This window comes from Pyrgilauda ruficollis, unplaced genomic scaffold, assembly GCF_017590135.1.
Source record: "Pyrgilauda ruficollis isolate IOZ18807 unplaced genomic scaffold, ASM1759013v1 scaffold5, whole genome shotgun sequence".
In the NCBI taxonomy this organism is placed as follows: Eukaryota; Metazoa; Chordata; class Aves; order Passeriformes; family Passeridae; genus Pyrgilauda; species Pyrgilauda ruficollis.
Genome location: NW_024526599.1, coordinates 10,772,302 through 10,798,738, shown reverse-complemented (window position 1 = coordinate 10,798,738; position 26,437 = coordinate 10,772,302). Strand labels below are relative to the sequence as shown.

Genomic DNA, 26,437 nt, shown 5'->3' with positions numbered 1-26,437 from the left:
TGCAAGCAGACAAAACATCTACATAGCAAACCACGGCATAGAAACGAAGTGCTGATTGCGTGCATTTCCACGTCATGCTTATTTCATTACAGAGAAACTATGCCTAGATCAGACTATTGATTTTTATTCATTGTATTTTATTTATTTTTAAAATATGTGAATTTTCATGTGAGCAGAAGCAAAGGCCTACATTACAGTTACATAAACAAGTTAACATTTATCAGGCAACTCCCTGCAGCACTGAATAGAAAAACATTTTAAGTTGCTCTACTTTCCATTAAAAAAAGAAAAACATTCTAGTCAAGAATGAAGAATAAGACCATGCTACATACTCTATGTTGAAATTTATACCTTCTGAACCAGATGCAAAGGAGATGTGAAACACTGCTGTTCTATTCTGGTAGTATTTTATTCCCACTTAAAAAGCACAAAAGTGACAATACAAGGTTAAAAACCAAAGCAAACCAAAATCCAAACAACGCACAGGAAAATTGGTGCCTTATGTTTGAAATGTGGATCAAAGCAAAAATGAAACAACAACAAAAAAAACTCAAAAAACCCCCACAGTGCACTAATATTAAATCCTTTAGTCCTTGAAAAATAAGTAGAAAAGTTCAATAATGTAAAATCACCTTGAAAACCAAACTTGAAAGCACTAATAAAACCCTCAAATCAATCACTTTCTCTGTAATATCCTTACCTCCATTTGCCGGATGAATCTCATATTTCATTGTTTTACATTATTTTCCAAACAACTACACTGCTTAATTGCATGTTATTGAGATTCTAAGCAGAAAATAGTAAACTTAAACAGTAACCTTGGTGACACATAAGCTTTCTGTGAGTGGTCTGAAACATTATAACATTTCAATATATACATTTGTAGAAATTATGACACTTTAGGTTGTTCCTTCAAGCACTACCAAAGTAGTTATGTAGAAGATACGAATCAAGTTATTCCATTTCTGAAACCATTCCCATTGTAGCTTAATGATTCAAGCACAGCACCAAAGCACGGGGCACTGCTCAGAGATTAACAAACTCTGAAGAGAGAGGCAGCCTTAGCTACAGTCAAGTCTTGCAACCCAGCCAGGGGTCACCATCCCCACCAAACCATGCAGTCCCCCCAAGCCTCCTTTTCTCAAGGTTAAACAACCCCAGCTCCCTCAGTCACTCCTCACAAGACTTGACTTGTGCTCCAGATCCTTCCCGAGCTCTGTTGCCCTTTTCCATATACATTCCAGTGCCTCAGGATCTCTTTTTTGTAGTGAGAGGTCCAAAACTAGACACAGTATTTGAGGTGTGGCGTCATCACCACCCTTCCAATTTTCCCCCTGAGAAATCCCACAACAGTCTCAATGGGATTCTAGCTACCAAAGCTTTAGGAGTCATCAGGGTCCTGTCACCGTTCCAGGGCTAGGGAAGCACACTTCATACAGGTCAGACTTCATACTTCACAGGTCAGACTACGTGTAACATCCTGGTAGCAGTAAAACACCTGAGTTACAGAGCCACATGCTTTTAAGTGCCCCACATTATGCTCTTTGCCTCTTTAAGGGACTTTACACATATAAAAATAGAAACCTTCAAGTTTTAAAATTCTTTAAGTCCTAAAATCATCAGCCTCCATTTTCATACAACTCTGAACATTACTATATAAAAAGTTCAACTTCTTTTCCTTTAACATGGATACCTATTGACTTCAAGGAATAATTTTTCCTTGTACCTTTAAAATATCTATCTATAAAAATAAATTAAGGACTACATTACAATTTTGTCTAATAACTTAACATCAGACTCAGTTCTTCCCTGTCATTTATAAACATTTCAGATGCTTCTAACTAAATGAAACAATTTTCCAATTTTTGAGCTTCAGTGTTAGCGGCAGATGTATCCACCAAAAAAGACCAAAGCCCAAGTTAGTTATCTGCAAAGTCTTATCAGAGCCGCACGAGTTCTGCCAGCTGTCATGTCCCCAGGGGAAAAAAACAAACAAACAAAAAAAAAAAGCTGCATTCTTAAATCAACCAAAACAAATTTACATAGTAATTAATGATGAAAAAAAACATTGCTGCAACAGTTCTCTGCATATGACTTATGGCTTTATGTTTTTTGGATCAAGGTATTCTTCTTAGCTATAGTGGCATGCCTCTGTTAGCACTAGCAGGGATTACACAGATGAAACAAAGACCAAATTTGGCTACTGATGCTACTCTGCTGGCAGAACACAGCAGACTATGACAGAGACTAACTAATCTTCAAATAAATTACTAAATTTATTCCTTTTCTAAACCATGATGACAAGACTTGACAAGCCCTTTTTTGTCAATGAATGGGTCTAAAAAAGTATCTGACAAAACACACTGCAAGAGAGAGGCAATCAGCAACTCTTGACACGAGATGTCTCAGAAGAATACAGTCAGGGTGTTTCAGGACAGGCTTTGTTGATACCTACTATTTCACAAAGCCCTGAGGGCAAGCTAAATTTTTTCTTGCCAGCCTGAGAGATTTGATACTGTATTTCCAGAACTGATGTGAAACAGGCTGACCTCACCCACAGGCTTCCTTAGTTCAGAGAACCACCTACCGCTGGAGCGCCCAGGAGCTCACCCAGCTGCACTGACCCCACACACTCCCACACCCAGTGTGGAAGTTGATCAGCAGCCCCTGTTTCTTCAAGCAGTTAGTTAACATGGATACTGAGTGAACTGAAAGTGAAGCCACTTGAGAGACAAAACAATGAAATAACATACTGTCCCTGGGTGATAACCAACAAATGATGAATCACCTTGACTTATACATCCAGAAGGGAGAAAAGCGAAAATCCTTACCTTAAAATTGCCTGAAAATTGGTAATTTCTGTCTCCAGAGAGATGGAAACTGACCTCCACCTTCTTTCAGGCAAAGGAGGGAACTGAACTTGAATCTACACATGCTCTCATTGCTATGTTAATGTCTGAGGGAAAAATGCTAAGGAAAACACAAGACAAAAAAAACCCCTTCCACTGCATCTCCTCTAGATAAGGATGTTAAAGTACTGTTCCAGGGTCACTATTGAGGAAAGCTGTGACCATCTGCCCTCAGCTTGGCTTCTTAAGAAGGATGCCACAAAGGAATCACATGCTGAGCAGCCCTGAGCAGCATTTTTTGCAGATACTTACTTGTATGCAGGCTCATTCCCTGCTCTTTAAGTCATGTGGATCCCAAGTAAGAATATGATCAAGACATTTAACCTTGAGGGTGAGATCAGGGTTCTGGATCATTTTGAACTTGCCTTAAGCACTAAGTGTTGAAAAGCCCAGCACTTTGAACGTTCAGACCTCTTTTCAGATCAAGCCTGAAGGCAAATCAAAGGACAAACTCACAAATTCCAAAGGTGGATTTCACAGAATCATGATAATGAGTTTCTATGGCATTACAAGAGCCAAGACACCACCCTAGGGTTCCCAGCTGGTTAAAACCCAAGCAAGGTTTCAAATCTGACTTTTGTGCCCTGAAGTCCCACATCCTACTTGAGAAGTAATTGGAATACTCAATGCATTGTCTCTGCTTATCTCCCTAGATTTTGGGGGCATTAAAAAAAAAACCAAAACCAACTAACTATTCTACAGAGCAACCCCTGTGCTCTCTATATTATTCCAGGGGTATTAACAAGGTTGGTATCACAGCAATTCCTTTATCCTTCTATAATAGGTTACTGCAGCAAATTTTATAGTGCTTGAATGAAAAACAAAATAAAGAGAGAAATAAACAATTTAGACAATGGAAATTTGAGACTTAACATGCAAAAAAAAATTCTGATGCTTTAATTCTGATAATTTAACTCAGTCAGAAGTGGGGATTGAATCGGGGTGGGGGAAAAAGGAAGAAAGACAGACTCACTACTTTTTCCATGAAAGCATCACTTTGCAACACATTTCCTTCTCTTAGCAGCTACAAACACAGTTTTCCAAGGCATGTTTTCAAACCATTAGCAGGTTTCTAACAACAATCTAAAAACACCCAAAATCAGGAAACTTCACAGACAGCAATTCTTTCTGAATATTGCCCTGAATGATCTTTATTTTTTCATTGACAAATTCCATCCTGTTAATAGGTGTTAATCACAACTTCATCAGTATGCAGAGTGTCTTCTATTGTGTGGATGTTCATTACAGGTAATTTGGCAGCTGTTTTAATGTGTTATCTGTTTCAGCAATGTAGAATATATAATGACAGCTTTACTTTCTGAATTTTTATTTAGTCACGAATCTCTTTCCCTACAGATATTCATTTTAGGTGAAAGCAAGACATGATGCTCTAGCATTAATGACAAAGAGGAGAAGCCTGGTGTGCTTACAGGTAAGCAAGATGATGTGTTCTGTGTCACCAAAAGTCTGTCTTGAGGACTGAAATGAAAGGATTGCAAAGGTGAAGTCACAGCCCCTGAAAATTACAACCCTGTAGTTCATTCAATATTTACTGTATGGGATAAAACTACAAGGAACCTGAAAGGAGAAACAAGGCCACTGCAATAGCTAGTGCATTTCTTAAACTAGTATTTTTTTCTTTGCAAATGGACTAGTTATCGAAACAATGAGGAAGACGAAGAAACTGAGGCAAGCACACACAAAATGTGTGGCTTTCCCTGAATGTTTATCAATTTGAAGAACACAGGAAACCTGTTGTTTACAATTTGTCTGGTTATACCATATCCTTTTTCCAATGTATTTAAATATGCTCTAATTGAAACTAGCTGTATTTTAGCTTTGGTCTATGACAAAACCAAAATAATTTGTCTCATTGGCTTATATGAAATTCCTTAAAGAAGGAATGGACACATAATTCATTTAACTCTGAAAGGATATTTGCCTTTCCAACCGTGTGATTATCACAGAATCTCAGAACAGTTGGGTTGGAACAGACCTTAAAGATCATCTCGTTCCAACCCCGCTGCCATGAGCAGGGATGCCTCCCAGTAGACCAGGTTGCCCAAAAACCTCATCCAGTCTGGCCTTAAACATCTCCAGGATGAGGAGAGTCCACAACATCTCTGGGCAACCTGTCACAGGGTCTCACCACCCTCACAGGTAAGAGCCTAATGTTTAATATAGACCCACCCTTCTCCAGTTTGAAGCCATTCCCTCTTGGTCTGTCACTATATACCCTTGTGAAAAGTCCCTCTCCAGCTCTCTTGCAGGCCCTCTCTAGGTACTGGACAGTGCCATAATGTCTCTCTGATGCCTTCTCTTGACCAAGCTCAAACTTTCTCATCCTGTCATTGTAGGAGAGATCCCAGCCCTCTAATCAAATTAGTGGCCTCCTCTCGTCTCATTCTGACAGGTCAATATCATTTTTGTGTAATACAATGTTAGTTTTGTATAAGCTCTGTACATGAGCAGGATATTGAGCAGCAGACTAGGCCAGTTTTGGGGTAAAAAGTAAACTAACTGAAAGTAGTTTGCCTTTTCAGCACTTCAAAAGAAATTATTAAAATAAGCACAACATGCTGAAGGTCTCACTTACAAATGTTATTATGTTATTATGTTCTTGAGAAAAGGCGCACAGGTTTTCAATCTGTAGGCCCTAAAGCAGCCTCTGATTCCCTTATATTTTGCAGTTTTTTTCCCTGCCAAAGTCAAACTTATTTAAAAGAGCTATTTCATGAAACAGCCCCTTACTACAACAAAGATGCAATGTCTTGCTTCTGTAAATTTCTCTTCAAAAGCATTACTGCTCTCCTCAAGTTGTAGAGCAGATTTAAAGAGAACAATAGTCTCTAAAAATAAACATAATATATAACAGTCTTTCAGGCAATGTCAAATGCAATAGGAAAAGAGTGATGAGACTTCTCCAACATGAGTTTTAATGAATGGTTTTTTCCTCTCTTGTGTCAGTGCAAGTATCATTTATTTTTAAAGCAATCGGTCACAGTTTTCTGTTAGAATGATGGCCTCTTGACTGATTTTGTCCAAGTGCAGACAATAAAGAAAAATAACATTGCCAGACTAGGAGACAGTAATGAACAAAATCTGAAGTCAACTAAAATGAAGTACTGTATGAACTAGAATATGGGCTATAAGTCTTCAGACTACCGGAAATAAGCCAACCACTAACTGACAAGGATTAGGAAGAAATAATTTTCCCTGTGAGCATGATATTCCACAGCCATCCATCACGGGAACCAAAAAGCATAAAAATAATACTTTCTAACACCTCTTACTAGACAGAGCTGGAGAGGAGCTGATGCCAATGAAACAAATAAAAAAATACAATTTGCCCAACACAGAAGTTTATATTTTTTAAATATACTGTGATTATTCACTGTAAATAAAGTGAAAAGGGCAAAAAGTTACAAATAAAAGCTAATAGTTACAAACAAAAGATAAGCCATATTTATAAAAAAGCTTATATAGTAAAATTAAGTAGAAGTAAATTTTACCCAGTTCCTAATACTGCCCAGATTTTTCAAGTGACCTTTTGAAAAGTGGGGAACTTCCCTTGGGAGACCTCTGCTTCAGAGAACTTCTAAGACACAGCACATTACTAAACTATATGAAGAAGCTCGTTCAGCTCTAGATACAATGCCCCATTATCACGTCTTTTTACAATTCCCTGAGGACTACATGTATAATTGATTACCATATCATAGAAAGTGCTCAAAATCAGCTGCTTTTACAGGAAGACTGATTCATGGCTCTTAACTGCTCAGCACCTGGTCTAAAGAAAGCGATAAAATTAAGGAATTGTGCCCCCAAATACGTAAAATAAAAGCTCCCATACTGACAAAATGCACTTCAAGAGATCACTGAGAGCCATCCAACAAAGTCTGAAGCAACAACAAACCTTGCAGGTGCACGTGAAAAACTTCCATGCACTGCTTTATTACAATTTCAAGCAGCATCTTAACCATAAACATTTCACCACCTGGAAAGAAAACCAGGTCATATGTGTCCTCCTTCTACACAAGCCACTTGAATGAGGGCAGTCCCTAGCCTATGGAATTTGACTCTGAAGAGGGAGGCAGTTGAGTGACAACAGGACAGCGGTGGTTTCACAGACTTGAATTTTCTTCCCCTTTTTCAGCTAAGAGTGCTTGAATTGAATCAGAAAAAATCCAAGACAGACCTAAAAAAAGTCAAAGTAGGACCTCCTGCTTCTTAGGAGTTTTGCCTTGAAAAATATGAGTATAGTAACCTGTCAGAGCTGCTGAAAGCTGATGCACTGCAGCCCGATATTTCATGCTTGTTCCCACGTACTATTGTTCCACAGAAAGACACCTCAAGTAAATTTGCTGACAAAGTGCAAATGATAATTTTTTTCCCCCATATCTACTTGTCTGCTTAGAAGTAAAAGGAAAACGAAGGAAACAGTTTTCCACAGCAGAAATAGTTCAGATTGATTGCTTGGGTAACCTTGAAAATGTAATGTAAGACTGAAAAATACTTCAGTGTGTCACTAATCTGGATGAAAAACCTCTCTAAGTTTTCTGCCAGACTCATTTCTGCACTTTCCTCTAAAGGAGGAACAGTAGAAGAATAATACCATACATGTGGAGATGAAAGATAAACACAACTATCTCATCCTGTGAGAAAAAAAAAGCTTGTATATAGCCAGCTCTGCGCAACATCTACCAGAGAGGAAAAAGCCTTCAAGAAATCATTGTAAGGTAAAGCTCAGCAGTAACATCAGTCACACAGTAATCACTGGTCATCTGGTTCTTATGTGACACTCTGATCTGCAATTAAGAACTGCTTGCCAGAGGAAGAACTCTTAGATGAATTTTAAAAATGAAGGAAGCTAATCACACAAAGATGAAATAACAAGCTGGACATCACGAACAGAGGGACTGAAGAGACATGAAGAGTGTCTCAGTCATCAGGGAACACGACAATATTTGGTCATCCACACTATTTCCCAGCAAGAAATGGATCTCATATCTGGAAAAAAAAGGAAGCTATCTTATGACAGCTTAGCTTCTCAGAAAGAATATTGCTTATTCTCATTTCAGACATTTAAACAAATGGGAGTATCTACAATTACCAAAGTATCTGTGTGTCAATCTTTAATCAGACTGCAATGTAGTTATACTTTCCTAACACAGTATTCTACTATTAATTTTTTATGCAAAATAACCATGAGCAAATACAGCATCATAAGGTGATGTATCAGCAAGGTTGATCCTGTAAAATCTATTTGAATTATCCATTACATAATTTTCTGCTGACGATAGATAAATATACTATCTATTTGAATTATCCATTACATAATTTTCTGCTGACAGATTTTCCGACCTTTAAAATAGCCAGGGCTACTCCTCTGAGAATGAATACAATACGAACACATCACCTGGTTTGTTTTTACCTGCAGACTATCTACAGGTAGACCACAATGTGAAAAACTTTGGTGGGTGTTTTTTTAGAGATATAGATAGATAAATATACTCACACACACACTAAAAAAGGCTACTACTATAAAAGTAACTGCTTCTGTCTCTTTGAAACTCTAAATCACCCTTGCTTACAGTTCAAATCTAATTCATAAACCAAGAGTACACTCAAATTTTGTTTGAAAAATCACAACCCTGAAACCATTTGAAAGAAAGGCTGCTGTTCGGATACGTAAGACATCTCCCCCATGCATGAATAACATGCATGAATTATATTTAAAATTTATTAATGAAACTACATGGTAACTACTGTTCTTTGTTTTATTAAGAAGATACACCCCTTATGTAATTATTAATCCAAATATACTCTTTTGCTTTCTCTCTCAAACTGAAAGGTTTTGGGTTCACATTCTTTATTCCATTTTCTTATGATGTGCCAAATAAATTGTTGGCACTTAACTATGTCAGGATGAAAACAGTGTGTGCAGGACTGTTAGCAATCATTAGCTCAAAATTATTTTTTTTAAGACTTCATAAGTCTGGCTTTACTGAGTAAAAGCCCTTCAAAAACAGTTATACCATTAGATTAATGCTACTTGATCTTATTTTTAAACCTATATGAGCTGATACTTTTGTACTGTCATACTAACCGATTTCTTTTATACTCAGCAAAGCCTCAAAGTAATCAGTGGTTCAAACTTCTCCCTCAGCCACTGCTTTGAAATACCACTTGCAGGGATGAGAAAAGGGTTTGGGATCAACACCTTCCAAGCCTTAGCCTCCTAACAGATTTTCTTCAGATGATTGTGATGTTGCCCAGGGTTTGGTAATAGACATTATTGCTAGGGTACTTAATTGTGTCCACTGGTGTTCAGAAACATATTTTGAAAACAGCAGGGAGAATGAGGATTTGAGAGGTTGCTTGGAGCACAAAAGAGAACAAGAAAGAAGATATAAAGGTTGATACTGGAAACAAGTCAGAAGAAACTGACTAACAGATGGCATCCCAGAAAAGACGGACTCTGTCTATGGCAAAATTGTGTCAGTCCAGATGGTGACTGACAGCACTGATTACAAAACTCAGCTCCCATTGAATGCAACAGAAGCTTTACTCTGGCAATGGGGATTATGCCAATTAAGTTTATTTTTTTTTTCAGAACCCTGTTGATCTTTATGAAATACTACAAGAACTCCTTTAGTTGTTAAATTCAAGCCCTAACACCGGGTCAACAGTATAACTGACTGGATCATATTGTAACTTGTATGTAAAAGCTGGGACTACATAGCAGGCACATACTTAAGAAAGACAGAAATTAAACCAATTTCTACACCATATATAAAAATGCAATCTAGGAGCAGACTTTAGCATGTAAGTATGCAATGGTTCTGGACTTGTGCAAAGCACTTCACACTGTCCTGAATGAAATTCTTCTCTCTGAACTGGAGAGATGGATTTTATGGATAGACCACTCAGTGAGTAAAGAATTGCATGGATGGATGGACAAAGTTGTGGTCAAGGGTTCAGTGTTCAAACAGAGAAAGGTGACGAGCAGCATTCTCAGGGGTCGGTGTCAAGACAAGGTGCCATTTAACATCTTTGTAGGCACCATGGACAGTGGGATTGAGCACACTCTCAGCAAGCTTCCCAACACCACCAAGCAGTGTGGTGCATCCAGAGGGACCCTGAAAGCAACTCCAAGTACAAATACAGGTTGGGCAGAGAATCAGTTGATAGCAGCCCAGAGGAGAAGGATTTGGAAATGTTGGTTGCCCAGAAGCTTGCCATGAACCAGAAATATGCACCTATAGTGAAGAGCGCCAACCAAATTCTGGGCTACATCACTTTCATAGCTATCTATACTCATGAGGTTAGAGGGTAATGAATGTACAGCTCCGTAGACATTCCTCAGAGTAATCTGAATATTTTAAGGTCATAATCTCCTCTTTGCATGCAATATATACATTTAAGAAAATATTTCCCTTCAATATTAAACAAAAAAGCAGAAATCAAAACCCACAACCCCTCCAAGCAGCTTCACACATATTGAACAATACCAAGATCTCAGACTGAAGATGTTCCTTATGACACTTTACCATATTCAACATTTCCATGTTCAACATTTCAATCTGAGGAGGAAAAATTTAACATTATTTCAAGTAGAGAAAAAGTTGCATAAAAATAAAAGCAAACAAAGTACACAGAATACTCCAGGATCCTACTGTTAGCAAGCAAGAGGATGGAGATAAGTACCGCTATAAGTATCCATTAAAGTTTCAGATCTTGAAATTGTGTCTTTAGTCTCCCTCGAATATTAACTCATACACCAAGACATGCAGTTATAATAGGAAAATGCATATTATTACAGTTATACATAATCTGGGGTGTGTACTTTCTCAGAGTGCCACACCTCAAATTCACAGTGGAGCAGCAACATTGAACCTGTCTGGCAATACTACTCTGACTTACGAGAACATTCTCTGTCATCAAAAAACTCACTCAAAATCATCTGCTCCACAACCTGATTTCCCATCAGCAACTACTATGGACAACTTTAACTTACACATTATTAGTTTAAGAATTACGTTTTTAAGTTACATAAACAGGTCCATCCAGCTAATTATCTGTTTCTGACAGCAAACAACAGCAAATTCTACAAAATATATAAATACATGGCAAACAAACAACTTCACTTCCCTAAAATACCCCCCCCAGACTCCAGCAACTGATGGTTCAAGGACAGTGCAAGCCAGAGGCACTGTCTTTATCCCTAATGTATTTTTCTTCCATTAATGTATTCAATTGTTTCTTGAAGCCATGTAAGCTTTTAATATCCTCAATCCCTGGTTCAGAAAGCTCCATATCTTAATAATCTATTGTACACAAACCTGCATCTGCCATTTGTTTTGATACTGGTACAGTATTCAATTTGATGCTATTATTTCTAGTGAAAGAAAGACTCAATAAAGTGATGCCTGCATATTTTTTCCACGTTACTCTTTTCTCAGGTACTTCTATCATATTCTCAGATCTCTCATCAGTCAGACAACAATGAAACCTTTACTTAATTTGGTCTCCCTCAATAGGTTATCTCTTCTATCCCATCTGTGATGACAATGATTGAACAGGAATTGTACAATATTTGAGAGTACACAACTAATTTACGCAGTAGTCATAACAATGTTATTCTCTTTGAAATGAAAGCTAACATTTTCATAAAACTAATATAAGCATCAAGAGCTCCTTCCTGAGTAGCAATTACTGTGTCAAATGCTATTGCTGCATATGTAAACCTAGGATTATTTATTTCCCTATAAACATTATTTTATAATTTATCCACACTTTTTCTTTAGAGGGCTAGACAAAGAAAGAAAATTATATGGAGGGATCCTGAAATACAGCAGCAAAATTCTGCCTATATTCTACTCCAAACTTCTCACTTCCCTACTTTTTCTCTATTCCGTTACATAAACTCTCTTCACTATAATGTATATTCCAAACATTGGTCATTGAATGCACAGATCATTGTTTTATGTCTCTGTTTCCTAGACATGGAACATCACAGTTTTCAAACACCTGGGAATTACTTTAGCCTAATAACAACCCCAAACCACAAAAAAGTTTTTACTTTACTTCCTGTGATTCTTCAGAAGCAATTGGAATGAATCTTTTTGGTCTTGTTTACATTTTGTTTTACCTTGCAAGTGGCTCAATGTTCAAAATCTCTGCTCACCTCAAGCAGCTCAGTCACTACCAAATCACTGTTCTCCTAAACAAAGTAGGTGTCTTCATTTCAAGAACTGGTTTTACCCCTCTTTAAATAGATAATAGGCCACAACTATTTGTAAACATTGTTCTGGAGAAGTGTATTGTCTGTTTATTTTAAGCAAATTTCTGAAAGTTTGGTATAGGTGCAATTTCAGGCCATGATTGGAACCAGTTTTAGCTCCTCTTCCAGAAGACCTATTTAACAAAAAACAACAGCCACAGCCTAAAAGTTGTAAAACTTCATGGGCAAGTCAAGCTTCCCTGGCACTGCCAAACCAGTGAATTCCAGTATCACTGAAGACTGGTCAATACCAGTTTTATTGACATGAGATAGTGTTACTAAAATTTTGTTATATAGAGCTGATTTTTTGTTTGTTTTTCTAAATTTGCAGCATAAGCTGCCCATCATTTTGGAATCTAGCAGAGCAAGTACAGTGCAGTTTTGAACAGATAAGTAGGTTAGATTAAAACAAAGACATATTTGGGATGAGAAAAAACACATCCCCACATTTTTAAAAATATAGAATAAGCCCTCATTCCAACTCAATTATAAAGCAGAACACAGCAAGTAACATTTCACACTTCCAAAATGGAAAATAAACATTGCAATAAGGATGTGAATTTTACAAGAAAAATTTAAAAGCACTGCTTTTACAAATGAGGTTCTGGGAGATAACCTGTATCAGAAGGGGTGATTGCAGTGACACCTAACATGCCATAAACAGCACCCACACCTCACCATGCCTTCCTTTTATATCAAAAACATCTCAGTGCCCTGTAGTCTCAGAGCACTTGCACAAAAACATGACCCAGTGTACAACCAAGGAATACAAGCTAGAATCTCCTCTCAAGAAGGAGAGTTAGGTTGCTCCATGCAAATGCAAAGCATGCTTTATTCACATGTTTCCAATTCACTGTAACATTTAAAGCCCACAGGTCATGTTTGTACAATGCAGTTAACATAAAACTAAGAGCTTACTGCAATCAAAATAAAATATTCCTTGCTGGCATTACTTCAATAATTGACCTAGGCCAGGGTTGTTTTAAAACAGTTTAAATGCATCATTAATCCAGGGTATTCCAAAGCAGCTTTACTAATATGCTGTAATAAATTAAAAGAGAGAAGCAAGGTTGCAGTCAGCATGCATTTAAAAAAATAATAATATAATATCAAAATATGCCAGACATGCAGATCAGAACATGAAAGAGAAGGCATAGCTAACACAACAGCAACACAACTTAGAAGTTCAAGAAATATATTTGATGAGATGTATTTTCCTTGGTGTATATTTTCATTACTTACATATTTCCTTCCTGTCATTTCCATTCTAACATTCTGGAAGCTTCTCCAATTTCATTAAAAGATAGTAGCTGGTTTCTCGAACAACCAGATCAGTAAATTGAAGATCAATCTGTGATATGAAGAAGGTTACTAAATGGAAGAGAAGGTCAGTCGTTTGATTTTTGCTCACGCATACCAGGAGACCAGGAGATTGGCAAAGTGTGTTATAAGGACGGCAGCCTTGGGCAAATTATTTTTGAACAATCTTGTCTATGGTTTCCTAAATAAACATACCCATAAAAAAATCTGTATGCGAGTCCACTGTCTAAGGAGTAGACATGACTAACAGAAAAAACTAGAAACAATCAAGGGCATAAATGAAATGAGCCAACATCATTGTTTACTACAGATTTCAATCTTCTCAAGTAGAGGAAGAAAAAAACATTCAGTAGATTGTTGGAAGTTATGGCTGTTCAAAAACTGAACATAAAATCAGCCCACATGCAATCTGTTTTTAAAGAGGGATGAGAGACAAAAACAAAAAACTCCAAATTTATTAAAAAACCCCAACTTAAAAATGCCAAAGACACTGTAGATTGTGCCAAATTTATCCTCATTAACATATGCTTCTCCATGTATTCGCATAGTGTTTTTCACAAAATTGTTCCATTCCTCTCAAGACTGTTGGCATGTTACACTAAGAGAAATATATTCCCTCTCCCTGTAGGAAGCAAAGATGGTCTCTTCACCTTCTGCCCATAAACAAACATACACGAGTGCACACATACATGCATATACATATGTAAGTAAAAGGAAAAACTCAAAACCCACGCTAACAACTATCTCTGAGGAACCTATTCTATTCCAATTTCTTTAAAATGCATTGAAGAAGAGTTTCAAGTCTCACTGAATTTTAGTTTTAAATTTAATTCAGAAAGACTTTACTCTTATAAATCACAGAACAAACATTTCTACAACACAATGAAGTGGCAAGTTTCTCCAAAATCTATGTCTTTGGAGGGGTTATGAAGTGTATAGTCCTGGCCTTGTTCTCTGTCATGGTCTAACCCTACCCAATAGCCAAGCCCCATGCAGCCACTCACTCCCCCACCAGCAGGATCAGGTAGAGACTTGGAAGGATAAAAAATAGAGAATTCATGGGTTGAGATAAGGACAGTTCATAGAGAACAAAAAAGTCATGCACACAAGCAAAGCAAAACAAGGAATTAATTCACTGCTTCCCATGGGCAGGCAGGTGCTCAGCCATGTCCAGGAGAGGATGGCCCTATCACATGTAATGGTTACTTGGAAAGACAAATACCATCACTCCAAATGTTGCTCCTCTTTCTCTTTCTTCCCTCTACTTTACATCTTGAGCATGATGCCAGATGGTCTGGAATATCCCTGGGGTCAGTTTGGGTCACCTGTCCTGGCTGTGTCCCCTCCCGAGCTCCCATGAACCTCCACCATCCTCACCAGCATGGCACTATGAAAAGCAGAAAAGGCCTTGGCTCTGTGCAATCCCTGCTCAGCAATAATTAAAACATCTCTATATTATCAACCCTGTGTTCAGCACAAATCCAAAACACAGCCCCATACCAGAAACTATGAAGAAAATTACTGTAAATTGTCTCATCTGAAACCAGCAGAATCTCCCATGTTCATTTGTCATTCACATCCATTCCAGATGCAAAAGCAGGTTGCTGCTTAGCATGATGCCATCTCCATTTCCTTGTTCCCAATATAAAAAGCATTTTTTCTTCATTGCTTCTGAAGGAGACATCTGTTGTGAGTCTTGAGCATCTGAAGAAAAATGTCTCTCACATGTTCATACTGAAGTTGCTTCAAAGAAAACACCTTTCTGTTCAATGACTGCACTACTGTGGGGTCTGCACACGCACTACAGCACTTAGAATTTTGCTGAGAAACCACCTCAGCTTTACACAAAGTAGAAAGAAACAGAAAGTCTCACATTAATAACAACGCTTTGTCAAATGGTTTCTCTCAACACTTTGTGTAAGAATGGTTTAAACATCTCAGCATCTTTACTGCTCTTGGTGCACAGTCTCCTGAGGGAGCAAGAAGACAGGGAAGATGGGAGAAGATTACAGAAGGTAATGGACCTTGTTTCTAGTCAAATTTATTTGCCATCCCTCTGCAGCTTTGCTGCTTTCCCTGATGGAATTCCAAAGTTTCCTGTCCTCCTATTGCTAAAAATGGCAGATTTCAAAATCCATTAGTATAAGCAGTTGGTGGAGGTGAACACAACTTCACTTTCATGTTAGCAAAGCATAGGCTTATATATATGTTCTGGCTGCACTTACATTGGGTTTGTATTTCTGAAATGGATTACTTAAAGGAAAATAGAGATATAAAGCCACATTCCTCTCAATATAGTTCAAACAGTGTCACTCAAAATAAAATATGACCTCCATGGAGGAGCATCGCCGTGTGCTTGGAGAAATTTCCACTGCTTCACCATTATTGGAAATTACACCAAGGATGCTGGAAAAGATTTAATCTGATGTGAAACACAGGTTACATATACTGCAGGAATATTTTGCTGTGAGACTTTTGTATGTAATTTTTTCCCCTCTAATTTTTAGAGCCATCACAAGTATTTTTTATTCTCATCTGTGTTATGTCTTTAATAATTCTGTGAATTTAGAGGAGAATTTGTTGCTCAATGTCATAAAAGTTCTGAATTTACATTTTTATACTGGTGTCATAATTGTAAAATTTGATCAGCAATTTGAATGTCACTTTAGTTTATATTGAACAATTTTGCAAAAACAGCATCCATTCAAGTCTGTCATTCATTTTGTACCCATAACAAATGCAACTCAAAATGCAGTCATTCATCAGAGTCTAAGAAAAATATAAATATACTGCTTGTTGAATGGCATTAATGTGTCTTTTAAGTGCATTCTCCATGCTAATGTGAAACTACCACTCTAGAGAAAAAGCAATCTAAAAATTTACACAACTCAGTCCAATACAGTAATTTACCCAGGAACTAAGTGGGATAACAAAAACATTAAATAATCTGAAATGTGGAGGGCTTCCCCCCAAGAAAAAGCAAATAAAAAAGAGACAAAGAAAGAGATGGAAGTGTGCTGCTATGTTGAAAATAAGAGCTGAAAAACCACATTAGGCATTGTGCTCTCATATTAAAAAAACTTTAAAAGTCAACTACTGCATTAAAACATGTATTAATTCTGTTCAAGACAGACGACTCAAAACTGGAGAACCACTGAAGGATGGGGCTTCAGCATTAGATTTGGTGCAATTCATAGTCTCTCCTCAAGTTATCTAGTAGTTATCTCTAACTACTGCTGCATCTGTGCAGGCTTTGCCAGGGACAAGAGAAGTTTTGCCAAGGGTGAATGAAGTTAATCTGCACAGAGGGTATTTCAGCTGCCAGTATCTGCTGGAGCTATCTCTTGTGGGTGTGAATATCACAAACCCCTCCAGTCTATGTGCACTGTTTGACCTTGCTCCCTTGGACACAATCAAAAAGTTTCAGCAAAGTTACACAAAGCTCACCCAACAGTTACATTACAACCACAAATTTTAGCCCAGGGACTGGAGGACAAAACAAAAAGACAAACTGCCTGTGACAGAAAATGGTTTTATCTAATGCAAAATCAGGAGATTTTAATCACAGTGAGGCAAAAACATATGGGATAAAATACTTACCTCACAGTAGAGGAGCCTTTAACACTACAGGGCCTGTATTTCCTAGGCATTGGCTCTGAACAGAGACACATGAAGTCCTTCCTCTTCCCCATCTTCAGCTATAAATGGAACTTGTCATAGACTGCTACGAAATGTTCTTACTTGTCCTAAATATTTGCCTGCCTTCTCTCAGTACTTAACTGATAGAAAACTATTTACAGAAAGCAAAAATAAGTAAACAGGCTAAAATTTTCTAAATCAACACATCTGTTATTCTAAGTACAAGTATGAAAAATTGTAGTTCTTTAGGCAAATGAGCTCCTTAAGTTAGTCTGATAAATCTACACTTACACACTTCAGTGAGCAATCCAATTTCTAAAGCACCTTGTACTAATACTGGTGTCCTGACAAAATTCTAGTTTAGATAATTACACTGCCTAGCTAAATCTCTTAGCAGTATTGTGTGCTGTCATAAACTACCATGTAGCAAAGAAGAAAACTGTTCAGTTGCCACTGCTTCTTAAGCACAGAATCAATGGTTTATCACTGATCAATGAAACATTTCAGTTGTACAGGCCTGATTTTCTAGTCTACTATATCAAAATTGCACTGTAAGTTTCACACTACAAAGAAACAAACAAAAAACAACAACTGGCAACACACAGGAAACTGCACTGGACGTGGTAGCTCTCAGCTGAAACAAACATGACAAGTTTCATGGCAGTGCACATTCATGGTACTGCCAGTGGCACCAATCTCCAAACTTCTTATTGCTGCAGTTCTCATGGGGGTGACTGTTCACATGTCTCTGAAGACAACACGAAAATATTCTTCAAGTTCTTCAGAGAAAAGTCTGGCAGTTAGGCTTATACTGTTCTGGAGATGGTTTCAGATGATCCAATGAAGCATCTGTCAAATACTATTGTGTACTGTCATCAGGGATTTGGCTGAAAATTTCTGGCATGGGAAGGTAACCAACAGCTGGAGGTGCTGGTGGGGAAATGGATGCTGTAGTTATCTGTTAAATCCACATGTGACAAGAAAGCCTCATATTTCAGCTAGTGACTGCTTCCTAAGGGCAGAGGTGTTCAATAAACAGGATTCGACCAGAGAAAGATATAATAGGAAATTCCTTCAATAGTATCTGCCAAGAGATCTTAAAATGACAGCACAAGGAAACACTGTCCCTGTGAAACATGACCTTGAACAGAAACATGACAGCTCTGGCCCTGTGGAATACAAGCATCCAGAAGAGCGTGGGATATTGTGGCCTACATATTTCTATGTTAGCTGGACATACACTTCATCATTTGTTCCTGAAATTCTCTTTGTTATTAGTTTGGTGACTAAAGCTGACTTGGATCACTGGATGTTTGCATAGACTTGGAGCCATGTCACAGAAAAATGTGTGAAAATCATGGAAACGAAGGTAAAGAATTTGAAAAATAAGCATGAAGGCCTGTTAAATCCCTGCAATAGATTTTGTTCCTCTTCTTTACCTCTTGAGCAATCACAAGCAGCTCTCTCCCATGTTGTTTGTTGTAAAAAACAGGGAAAGGATTTCTCTGTTGAAGACATGTTTTGAATAAGACTACCCAGAAAAGAATATCACAGTGAAACCCTTCCAAATGTGACAATTGTCAAAATCGGGTTGAAATCACTGAACCATTACAGAGCTTGACCTCAAAAACTTGTTTACATTACATGTTGATTGCAGATGGGATAAAATTAATTTTCCCCACAGCTGCTGGTAGGGGGCTGTATTTTGGATTTGTGCTGGAAACAGTGCTGATAACACAGGGATGTTTTGGTTATTGCTGAGGAGAGCTTACACAGCATCAGTGTCTTTTCTGCTTCTTATACTGCCCTGACAGTGAGGAGGCTGGGGCTGAACAAGAAGCTGGGAGAAGATACAGCTGAAAACAACCAAGCAATGGGATATGCTATACCATATGGCATCAGAGTCACAATAAAACTGAAGGAAGAGGTGACAACAGGAGCGATGGCATTTGTCTTCTCAAGTAACTGTTATGCACAATGGAGCCCGACTTTCCTGGAGAAGGCTGAACACCTGCCTGCCATGGGGAAATGGTGAATTGATTCTGTGTTTTTTGCTTGCATGTGGGGCTTCTGCTTTGCCTATTAAATTGTCTTTACCTCAACCCACGAGTTTTCTCACTTTTACCCTTTGGATTCTCTCCTCCATCCCACTGAGATGGGAGTGGGAGCGCAGTGGTGTGGTGCTTACTTGCCTGCCAAAGTTAAAACATGACACACTGGAATTCTCAGAACGAAGGTTCAGAAGGTTGCTATCTCCTAATGAAGCCTTTTCACATTAAAAACAAAAAAACAAAAAAAAACCAAAACAAATAAAAAAAAAAAAACATTAAAAGAATGGGACTGCTAATTCTTTCGGTCAGCACAATTTGGTCTTTTGACCATGAGGAACATTTACAATACATGCAGAATTTTTAGTTTGGGATTCCTGAGTTGCACTGCATTTAAATTGATCTCTGAATTAATTTTTTCTAGACTAATTTAAAGTAGCCAAGATGTCTGTTCCTGGCCCAAATCCATCAAAACAGTCAGTATAAACATAGTTTTGGTGCAGTCAATTGCTATAAATGTGTGTATCAGCATATTGCTAAACAAAGACCGTAAGTTACCTGTCTGAGCATTAAAAACAAGAGAAAAGCTGAATTGTTCTTTCTTCTATGTGTGAACAGACACCTGCCTACACACACAGCACACACAGTGCAGTCTGGCTCCTGACCAGGACGTACCTATAGCACCACTGCAATCCTTCACAGCCAGACACCAGAGAAACTGCCTGCACAGAGATGAGGAAGTTTAGGAAAGAACTGAGCATCGCATCCCAGTGGGAGAACAAAACATAGCTTGGGTATCCCCCCTCATAACTGAGCAATTTTGCACCCCACTGCTTCAATACGGCCATGGAATCCCCTTCATCACAGCAGCCTTTCTACAAGTCCTAGATTCCGCATACACTGAGGTTTCTTGATCTTATGTTTTGATTTGGATTAAGCCAAAATGACTATGCACAATGAATTAGCTGAAATGCATTAAAAATGCTGAGTTAAATAGAAAGAAAATTAAATATCCAAGCCAGTCTATTTTATCCTGTAAGATACACTCTATTTAGTAACACTCCTGAAAATTGATAGGTATTAAATTAACCACAGGAGGGCTCCCTCTGGTATACTGAATACAACAGAAGCATACTGTTTTAAGATACAGTACTATTTTTGGCAATAAAGTAACAAAGGTTTTAGAACTCAAATTATATTTTCCTCAGTAGGCTCCAATATATACAAGGGAATGAAATTATACATGAACAATTTAGGTAAAAGAACTGAATTACGTAAGTGTTAATTGTGCGACTTAAAACACCTAAATGGCAAACTCAGGTTGCCAATGCTCTGCAGTTTAAGGCACTAAACTCTGTTTTGTCATGCCAGGTACAAGGACTCTTGGAGCTGACACACCAGCAGAGCAATTAACAGGACCATTAATAAATTAAAAAAAACAAAAACAAACAAATAAAAGAGTATTGAACACAACAGGTCCCAGTTGCTGCTCTGAGGAGAGAAACAATAACTTGCTTGGAACAGCACATGAATAGAAGCTGACCAGAGAAACTGAGGCTTCATATTATCATTATTTTTTACAGTCTGACAGGTACTCTCCCAAAATAGTACAAATAAATGTCAGCAGCAGTCAAGCAGCTACTTTTGTAGACTTGAGCCTGTTTGTCACTCTAAGCTTTATTTACTCCTCTACTAAGAGAAACAAAAATCTCTGGCCTCATAAGTTTGTGGTGAAAGCAAAGGTAAATAATTGAGACAGTGGAACTAAATACAGAAGTAACTGACAGTGTCCTAACAGTGTAATAATAGAAAATAGGTGTATATTTATGTCCTAACTGAACCATATTTTGTACAAGATTTTGCAGCTGTTGAGACCAACCAGAAAAGCAAGGGAATAAAAGCTGTGTAGGTGGGGGGAGAAAGAAACTTGTGCTCTCAAGATGTTGCTTTTATGCACCAGAAACAGAATTCACCAACCCAAGCTTTGTACTTTGCAGGCATCAACAGTGACTTGACAGGGTTAACTGTCCTAGAAAATTTATGATTATCAAAATCTGTGTGCTGAACAGTAGGAAACAATGCATTCTGGGGTAAATTTAAATTGTCACTTCTTTCACAGACTTCAGAAACTAATGACTGCCTGCAAGACAGAATTCAGGCTGAAGATGTTTTCTGGATTCAGAAGACAAAGTCACTACTTTCATAACCACCAGGCTTAGTAAGTCGATTTTGTGCCTGTTTGCCAACTACAATAGAGGCCTAGGATTTGTAAAGACTAAGTTCTCCTTATCCTAAGGAGTTCATTTAAATCCATACCTCACTATCCCATGCGAAAGGTGTAATACTGGGGCTAACCAGATGGAAGCACAGGCTTCACAGGACAATGGAAAGAGAACTCTATGACTATCCCATGGGAACAATGTTGCCTCCTCACTGCACAGCTTTTTCTCTTTGTTTTGGACGCCATGCATGCACGAAAATAAAAAAAAAAAAAAAGCCAGAGCATATGTGAAACAAAGCCAGAAGTCTACCTTCTTTTCCTTACTTTACACATCATAAAGCATTTCAGTAATACACCTGTAAGTACTACAGAGCATCTGTGACTAAGAGATGCTGCTGTTCAATTCAATTTTAAGCGAGGAGATTTCACACCAGGAAGCAGGGATATGACGAAGGAAAAAATACAAAATGAAGTTGAAATATATTAGGGGTTACTTCATCAGACTCCTCTCCTTTCAGTCACCACCCAACACTGGCCTCCCATACAAACAGAAAGAAATATGTATTACAATACCTACATTACAGACACTGGAAAACTGCTGCAAGAAATTTGGTACTTTTACATGAAGTTATGCTTCATACACTGACAGTGTATGAACAGACAAGCATAAAGCCAAACAAAGTAGCACTAACTTTAGATGGTACGAGATAACTAGGTTTGGGCCAGGATTACATCCTACTGGTTGCACTAAATTGTTGCTTTTCCTCCACAGAACACAAAACTGAAATTAAAAGTTTTACCAGCATAACTTAGTATGCAAACACCCTGGTATTGGAATTTTATCAAAAGATCAGCAAGATAGTTACATCACATACATAATATCGCAATGACAAAACAAAAAGAAACAAATTCCCCCCTCCGAAGTTAAACTAATTGTAAAAAATCCAATCAAAACTCAAGGACACCATAATGTTTTAAGGAATTTTTAAGACTTCTTTTTTAAAAAGGCAATAAAAATACCCTATTCAATTTCCTTTATTCCCACAGTATAGCAAGGAAGGCAGTCTTAGAAAGATGAAACTAGAAATAAACTATATTTTTTTCCCTCATGTCTACCAGTTATGTCAAACTGTATTTTATGGAAATCTTGTTGCACCACATAACTCAGAACCTTTACGTGTACATTTACCCTTGAAGCTCCACTTTAAATAACATGATAAACCAGAAGTCAATAACAATAACCAAAATATAAAAATCAAGCCTATCAAGTTCTCAAGTGAAAACACGACAGCTCTAAAAAGTTTATATGAAATGAAGGTTCACAGAGATTAATTCTATTTATAGAATTAATGTAAAGCAATCAAAATCATTAATGTTGTCTGAAATCCTAGCTGCATCATCTTCTCATTTTTCAACTTTTCCTAAAGAAGAGCTTCTCTACTCGGAAACAGAATTTGCACAAGGAAGAACTATTGTTATGTAACATATTGCAGCACTATTTTAATGAAAAAAAAAGTCAACTTAGTTTGTCATATTAGAATTTCTAGATAGCAGTAAAGAATGCAAGTGCCTCTTCTAGGCACTGGAAATGACACAGTCCCCAGGGGACACTGTTCTACCATTGATGGAAACAGACTATTTTTGCATTGTGGACTGCTTTTGAGCAGCTTCTCGGCTTACTGCTGCCAGGATATCAATACCTGCTCCATCAATACCTGCCATACATCCTTCACTCCGGTGTATGGCAAGCAGCTGAGGTGGTGGGAGAGGCTGACAGAGCCCTCATTCACAGGGAAGGCTGGGGATGTTTGTTTCAGCAATGAATGGGAAAGCTTAATTTATAAGCAGTCAAAACATCATTTCACCATGCCATCTCCTCAAAACCACCTGATGCTCTGTAACATGAATTTATTTGTTCTTAAAACAAGACAGCACATTTATAAACACTACTGTCAAGGTCAGAATACCAACTAGATGCTCATTTCATTCACAAAGGCAAGACCAGTTCAGCCTGTAACTAAATTATTGAAGTCACAGACAGCTCTGCCTCTCTCCCATGGTCAGGACACACCACAATATCTGCACATCACTAGCACAATGTACTGACTCTACACACCTATCTTTGTAACCTAACATGGTCTTAGAATGTGTAAGAAAAGTCTGCTGCAGCTCCAGTAGGACTGACCTCTAAACTTGTGTTAAGTCATACAAAGTATCAAGAAATTGAATACCTCAAGGGCAAAGAATAACTGCGCTGAGTGTTTAAATTCTTGCACCTGCCAGTAACTTAATAGGGAAAAAGAAGTTACATTTCTAAGATACCATTTCTAATGCAGTCTTTTCTAGTATGAAAGAAACTACCCTCATTTCTAGAGTAGTCTCAAAGAAGCCTTACAATTTTCTTTATATTTCAGGGAGTTGGAACTCAAACTCGTATTTCAATCCCTGCTCCTTGTAAGTATTTTGGGTTATAATGTGCACATCAAAAGACATAAGTAACCTAATTGCATTACTTGTCTGTACTTCAGCCTTCCATCCTCACTGGGTAATGGCATTGCCAACATGATTTCAATACTTACCAAGATAACGGAACTACATTAGAGTCAGCTGTAAGGTTCAAAGTTTCACTGCTCATTTTTACTGTTTTTCCATTAAGTAGTCCAGTCCCATTACTGTTCAATCAGTATTCAGACTGGGAGGGAAGGGGAAAAACAAGGGGGAGAAAAAAGGAAGCTAGCCAAAAGACCTTTACAGAAAACTTAGGATGTAAAATTTTTTTGGGGTCTCATTAGAAAGCCTCACTAGTCCTTGACATATGCTTAGCTTCTATGTCTTACACCACTTTATCCAGAACCCTTTTTTTTTTTTCTTAATAAAAAAGCTCCCATTCAGTGTTATCAAATAATGTTCTACTTAGCACTCTTGAACATTAGAAATTTCTTCAAGGCATGTGTGATCTAAAGAGCCATGCAACACACAGGGACATCATTACTTGCATTGAATACCTTAGCTTTCCTAAGTCACAAAGTAAATTAGAAACTGCAAAGACTGCAGTGTGCACCTTGTAAACTAATGACAGACACTTATGATCACGCATAATTTTCTTTCAGCAGAAATTACTTCCAACTAAATTTTAGCACCTGACACCTACTGCATTTTAAAACCCATGGAAACATAAAGTAAGCTTCAAATTAAGAAGCTATCCTTAACTTCCTCCTCTAGTAATATTCAGTATATTTCATTAACCAAAGTTATCCTACTTTGTAGGACTAACTTCTGTAATGGATACCCTTATTAACAAAGAATCAAATATGTTATTGCTCAATTGAAGCCATTGACCATACATGGGTGATGACCCTTGAAACAAAGGCTACTAAAATGATATATGATGCTATCTAATACACTCTAATGTGAAGGCTATATAAGTGGTAAACAAGCTAAAAGATTATACAATCCCATAATTTCTTACCAATGATCTATGAAACATTCATGTTATATTTAAATTACACTGACAATTACAGTGTAGGAGCATTGTACTCTTGAACAAAACAAACACAAGCTTTGGTAAATTACAGGCAGGGTTATAAAGAAGTGCATTACAACAACTGCCTAAAACTAAACTTCACTTAATGCAGGTCATACTGTGATTTATGAGCCATACATAAACCCATCAAGTTGAAGAATAACTCAAGCAAAACATAAGCTGTCAACTGCTCGTATTAAAAACAGCGATCGAGAAACTGTAAACATTCGAAAGTTCTTTGCGACATCAGTCTGACAAGCAGTTAAACACAGCGTCGCCGCATCAGGTCAAAATAGTAATATTCAGACGAGAAAAAAACACTGCCAGTCACTTCTGTTGAATTTACAACAGAAGAGGAAACAAAAAAATCTCGGTGGGAAGACATCTACACGGATCCCAAGCAATTTCAGCGGACCTATAGCCACACACCAGTTCGAGAAGTATTACAGAGAGGCAGGCAAACAAAAAGTTCCACTGAAACCTCCACTTCTTGTAATGAAAATTAGAGCCCAGCATCCCCCTCAGCTCACCAACGCAACGCACAAAATCCCACGTCCTCCTAATTTCCGAGGCAGCCTCTGTGCCGGCTCACCCCTCGCCCTTCCCGGGGAAGCCCAGCCCGGCAGACTCAGATGCTCTCTCTCACAACTTTCCGGCGCGGCGGTCGGACAGGCACACGTGCTGCCGCTGCCGCTCCGCGCCCCGGGCCGAAGCCGGGCCCCGCGGGGGGCGAGCCCGGGCCGTGCCCCGAGGGGCGGCTGCCGCCTGCCCTGCCCCGGCGCGGGGCTGTGCTCCCGGCCGGCTTCGCACCTACCTGCGGCTCGGCGGCTTCGGGCGGCTTCACCAGGTGCTTCTCCTTGTAGAGAGACCAGAGGCCGATGTCAGGCAGGAAAATCAGAGCCGCGGTGAAGAGCAGCGTCATTTGCAGAAACCTCTTCTGTTTCCTCTTCATGGCCAAAGCCGGGCTGCTCTGCTGGCGGCGGCGGTGTCGGCTCCCTCAGCACCGCGGGGCCAGGTTCTTCCCTGCCCGCAGTCCCTCGGAGGGGCCCGGCGCCGCGGAGAAACTTCGCCCGCCTCACGCCTGCCCACCCGGAGCCCGGGCGGGGCCGCCCCCCGCAGCGGCGGCGGGGCCGAACCTGGCGGCCGCTCCCCCCGCCCCGGCGCGGCGCTGCGCGGCGGCGGTGCCGCTCTTGGGGGAGCTCATGGATCCACCTGCGAACAGAGCGGCAAACAACCCGCCACGCAGCGGGACAGGGGCAATAAATAAATAAATACACATATATATATATATATATATATATGTTAAAAAAAAAAAGGAGGGAAAAGCCTCACAACCCGAGTCCAGTAAACAGCGTGGGAGCGAGGGCTCCCCCTCCTCCCAGCCGCGCAGAGCCCCCGCCGCTGGCCGCGCCCGCCCGCCTCACGTCCCCCTGCCTGCCCCAGCCTGGGCGGGGGGGGCGCGGCATCATGAGCTCATCACGCGCAATTTGC

At 38.8% G+C, this 26,437-nt stretch overlaps 1 protein-coding gene across 1 annotated transcript in view; it reads right to left on the bottom strand.

Annotated features, from left to right (window-relative positions):
* LOC121360360 (polypeptide N-acetylgalactosaminyltransferase-like 6) overlaps positions 1-26,005 on the bottom strand; it is a 199,261-nt gene extending 173,256 nt beyond the window's left edge. Inside the window, exon 1 of the mRNA XM_041480143.1 lies at positions 25,761-26,005. Within this exon, the coding sequence (XP_041336077.1) occupies positions 25,761-25,898 (138 nt within the window). The 5' untranslated portion in view covers positions 25,899-26,005. The remainder of the gene's footprint in view (positions 1-25,760) is intronic.
* Positions 26,006-26,437: the final 432 nt, after the last annotated feature.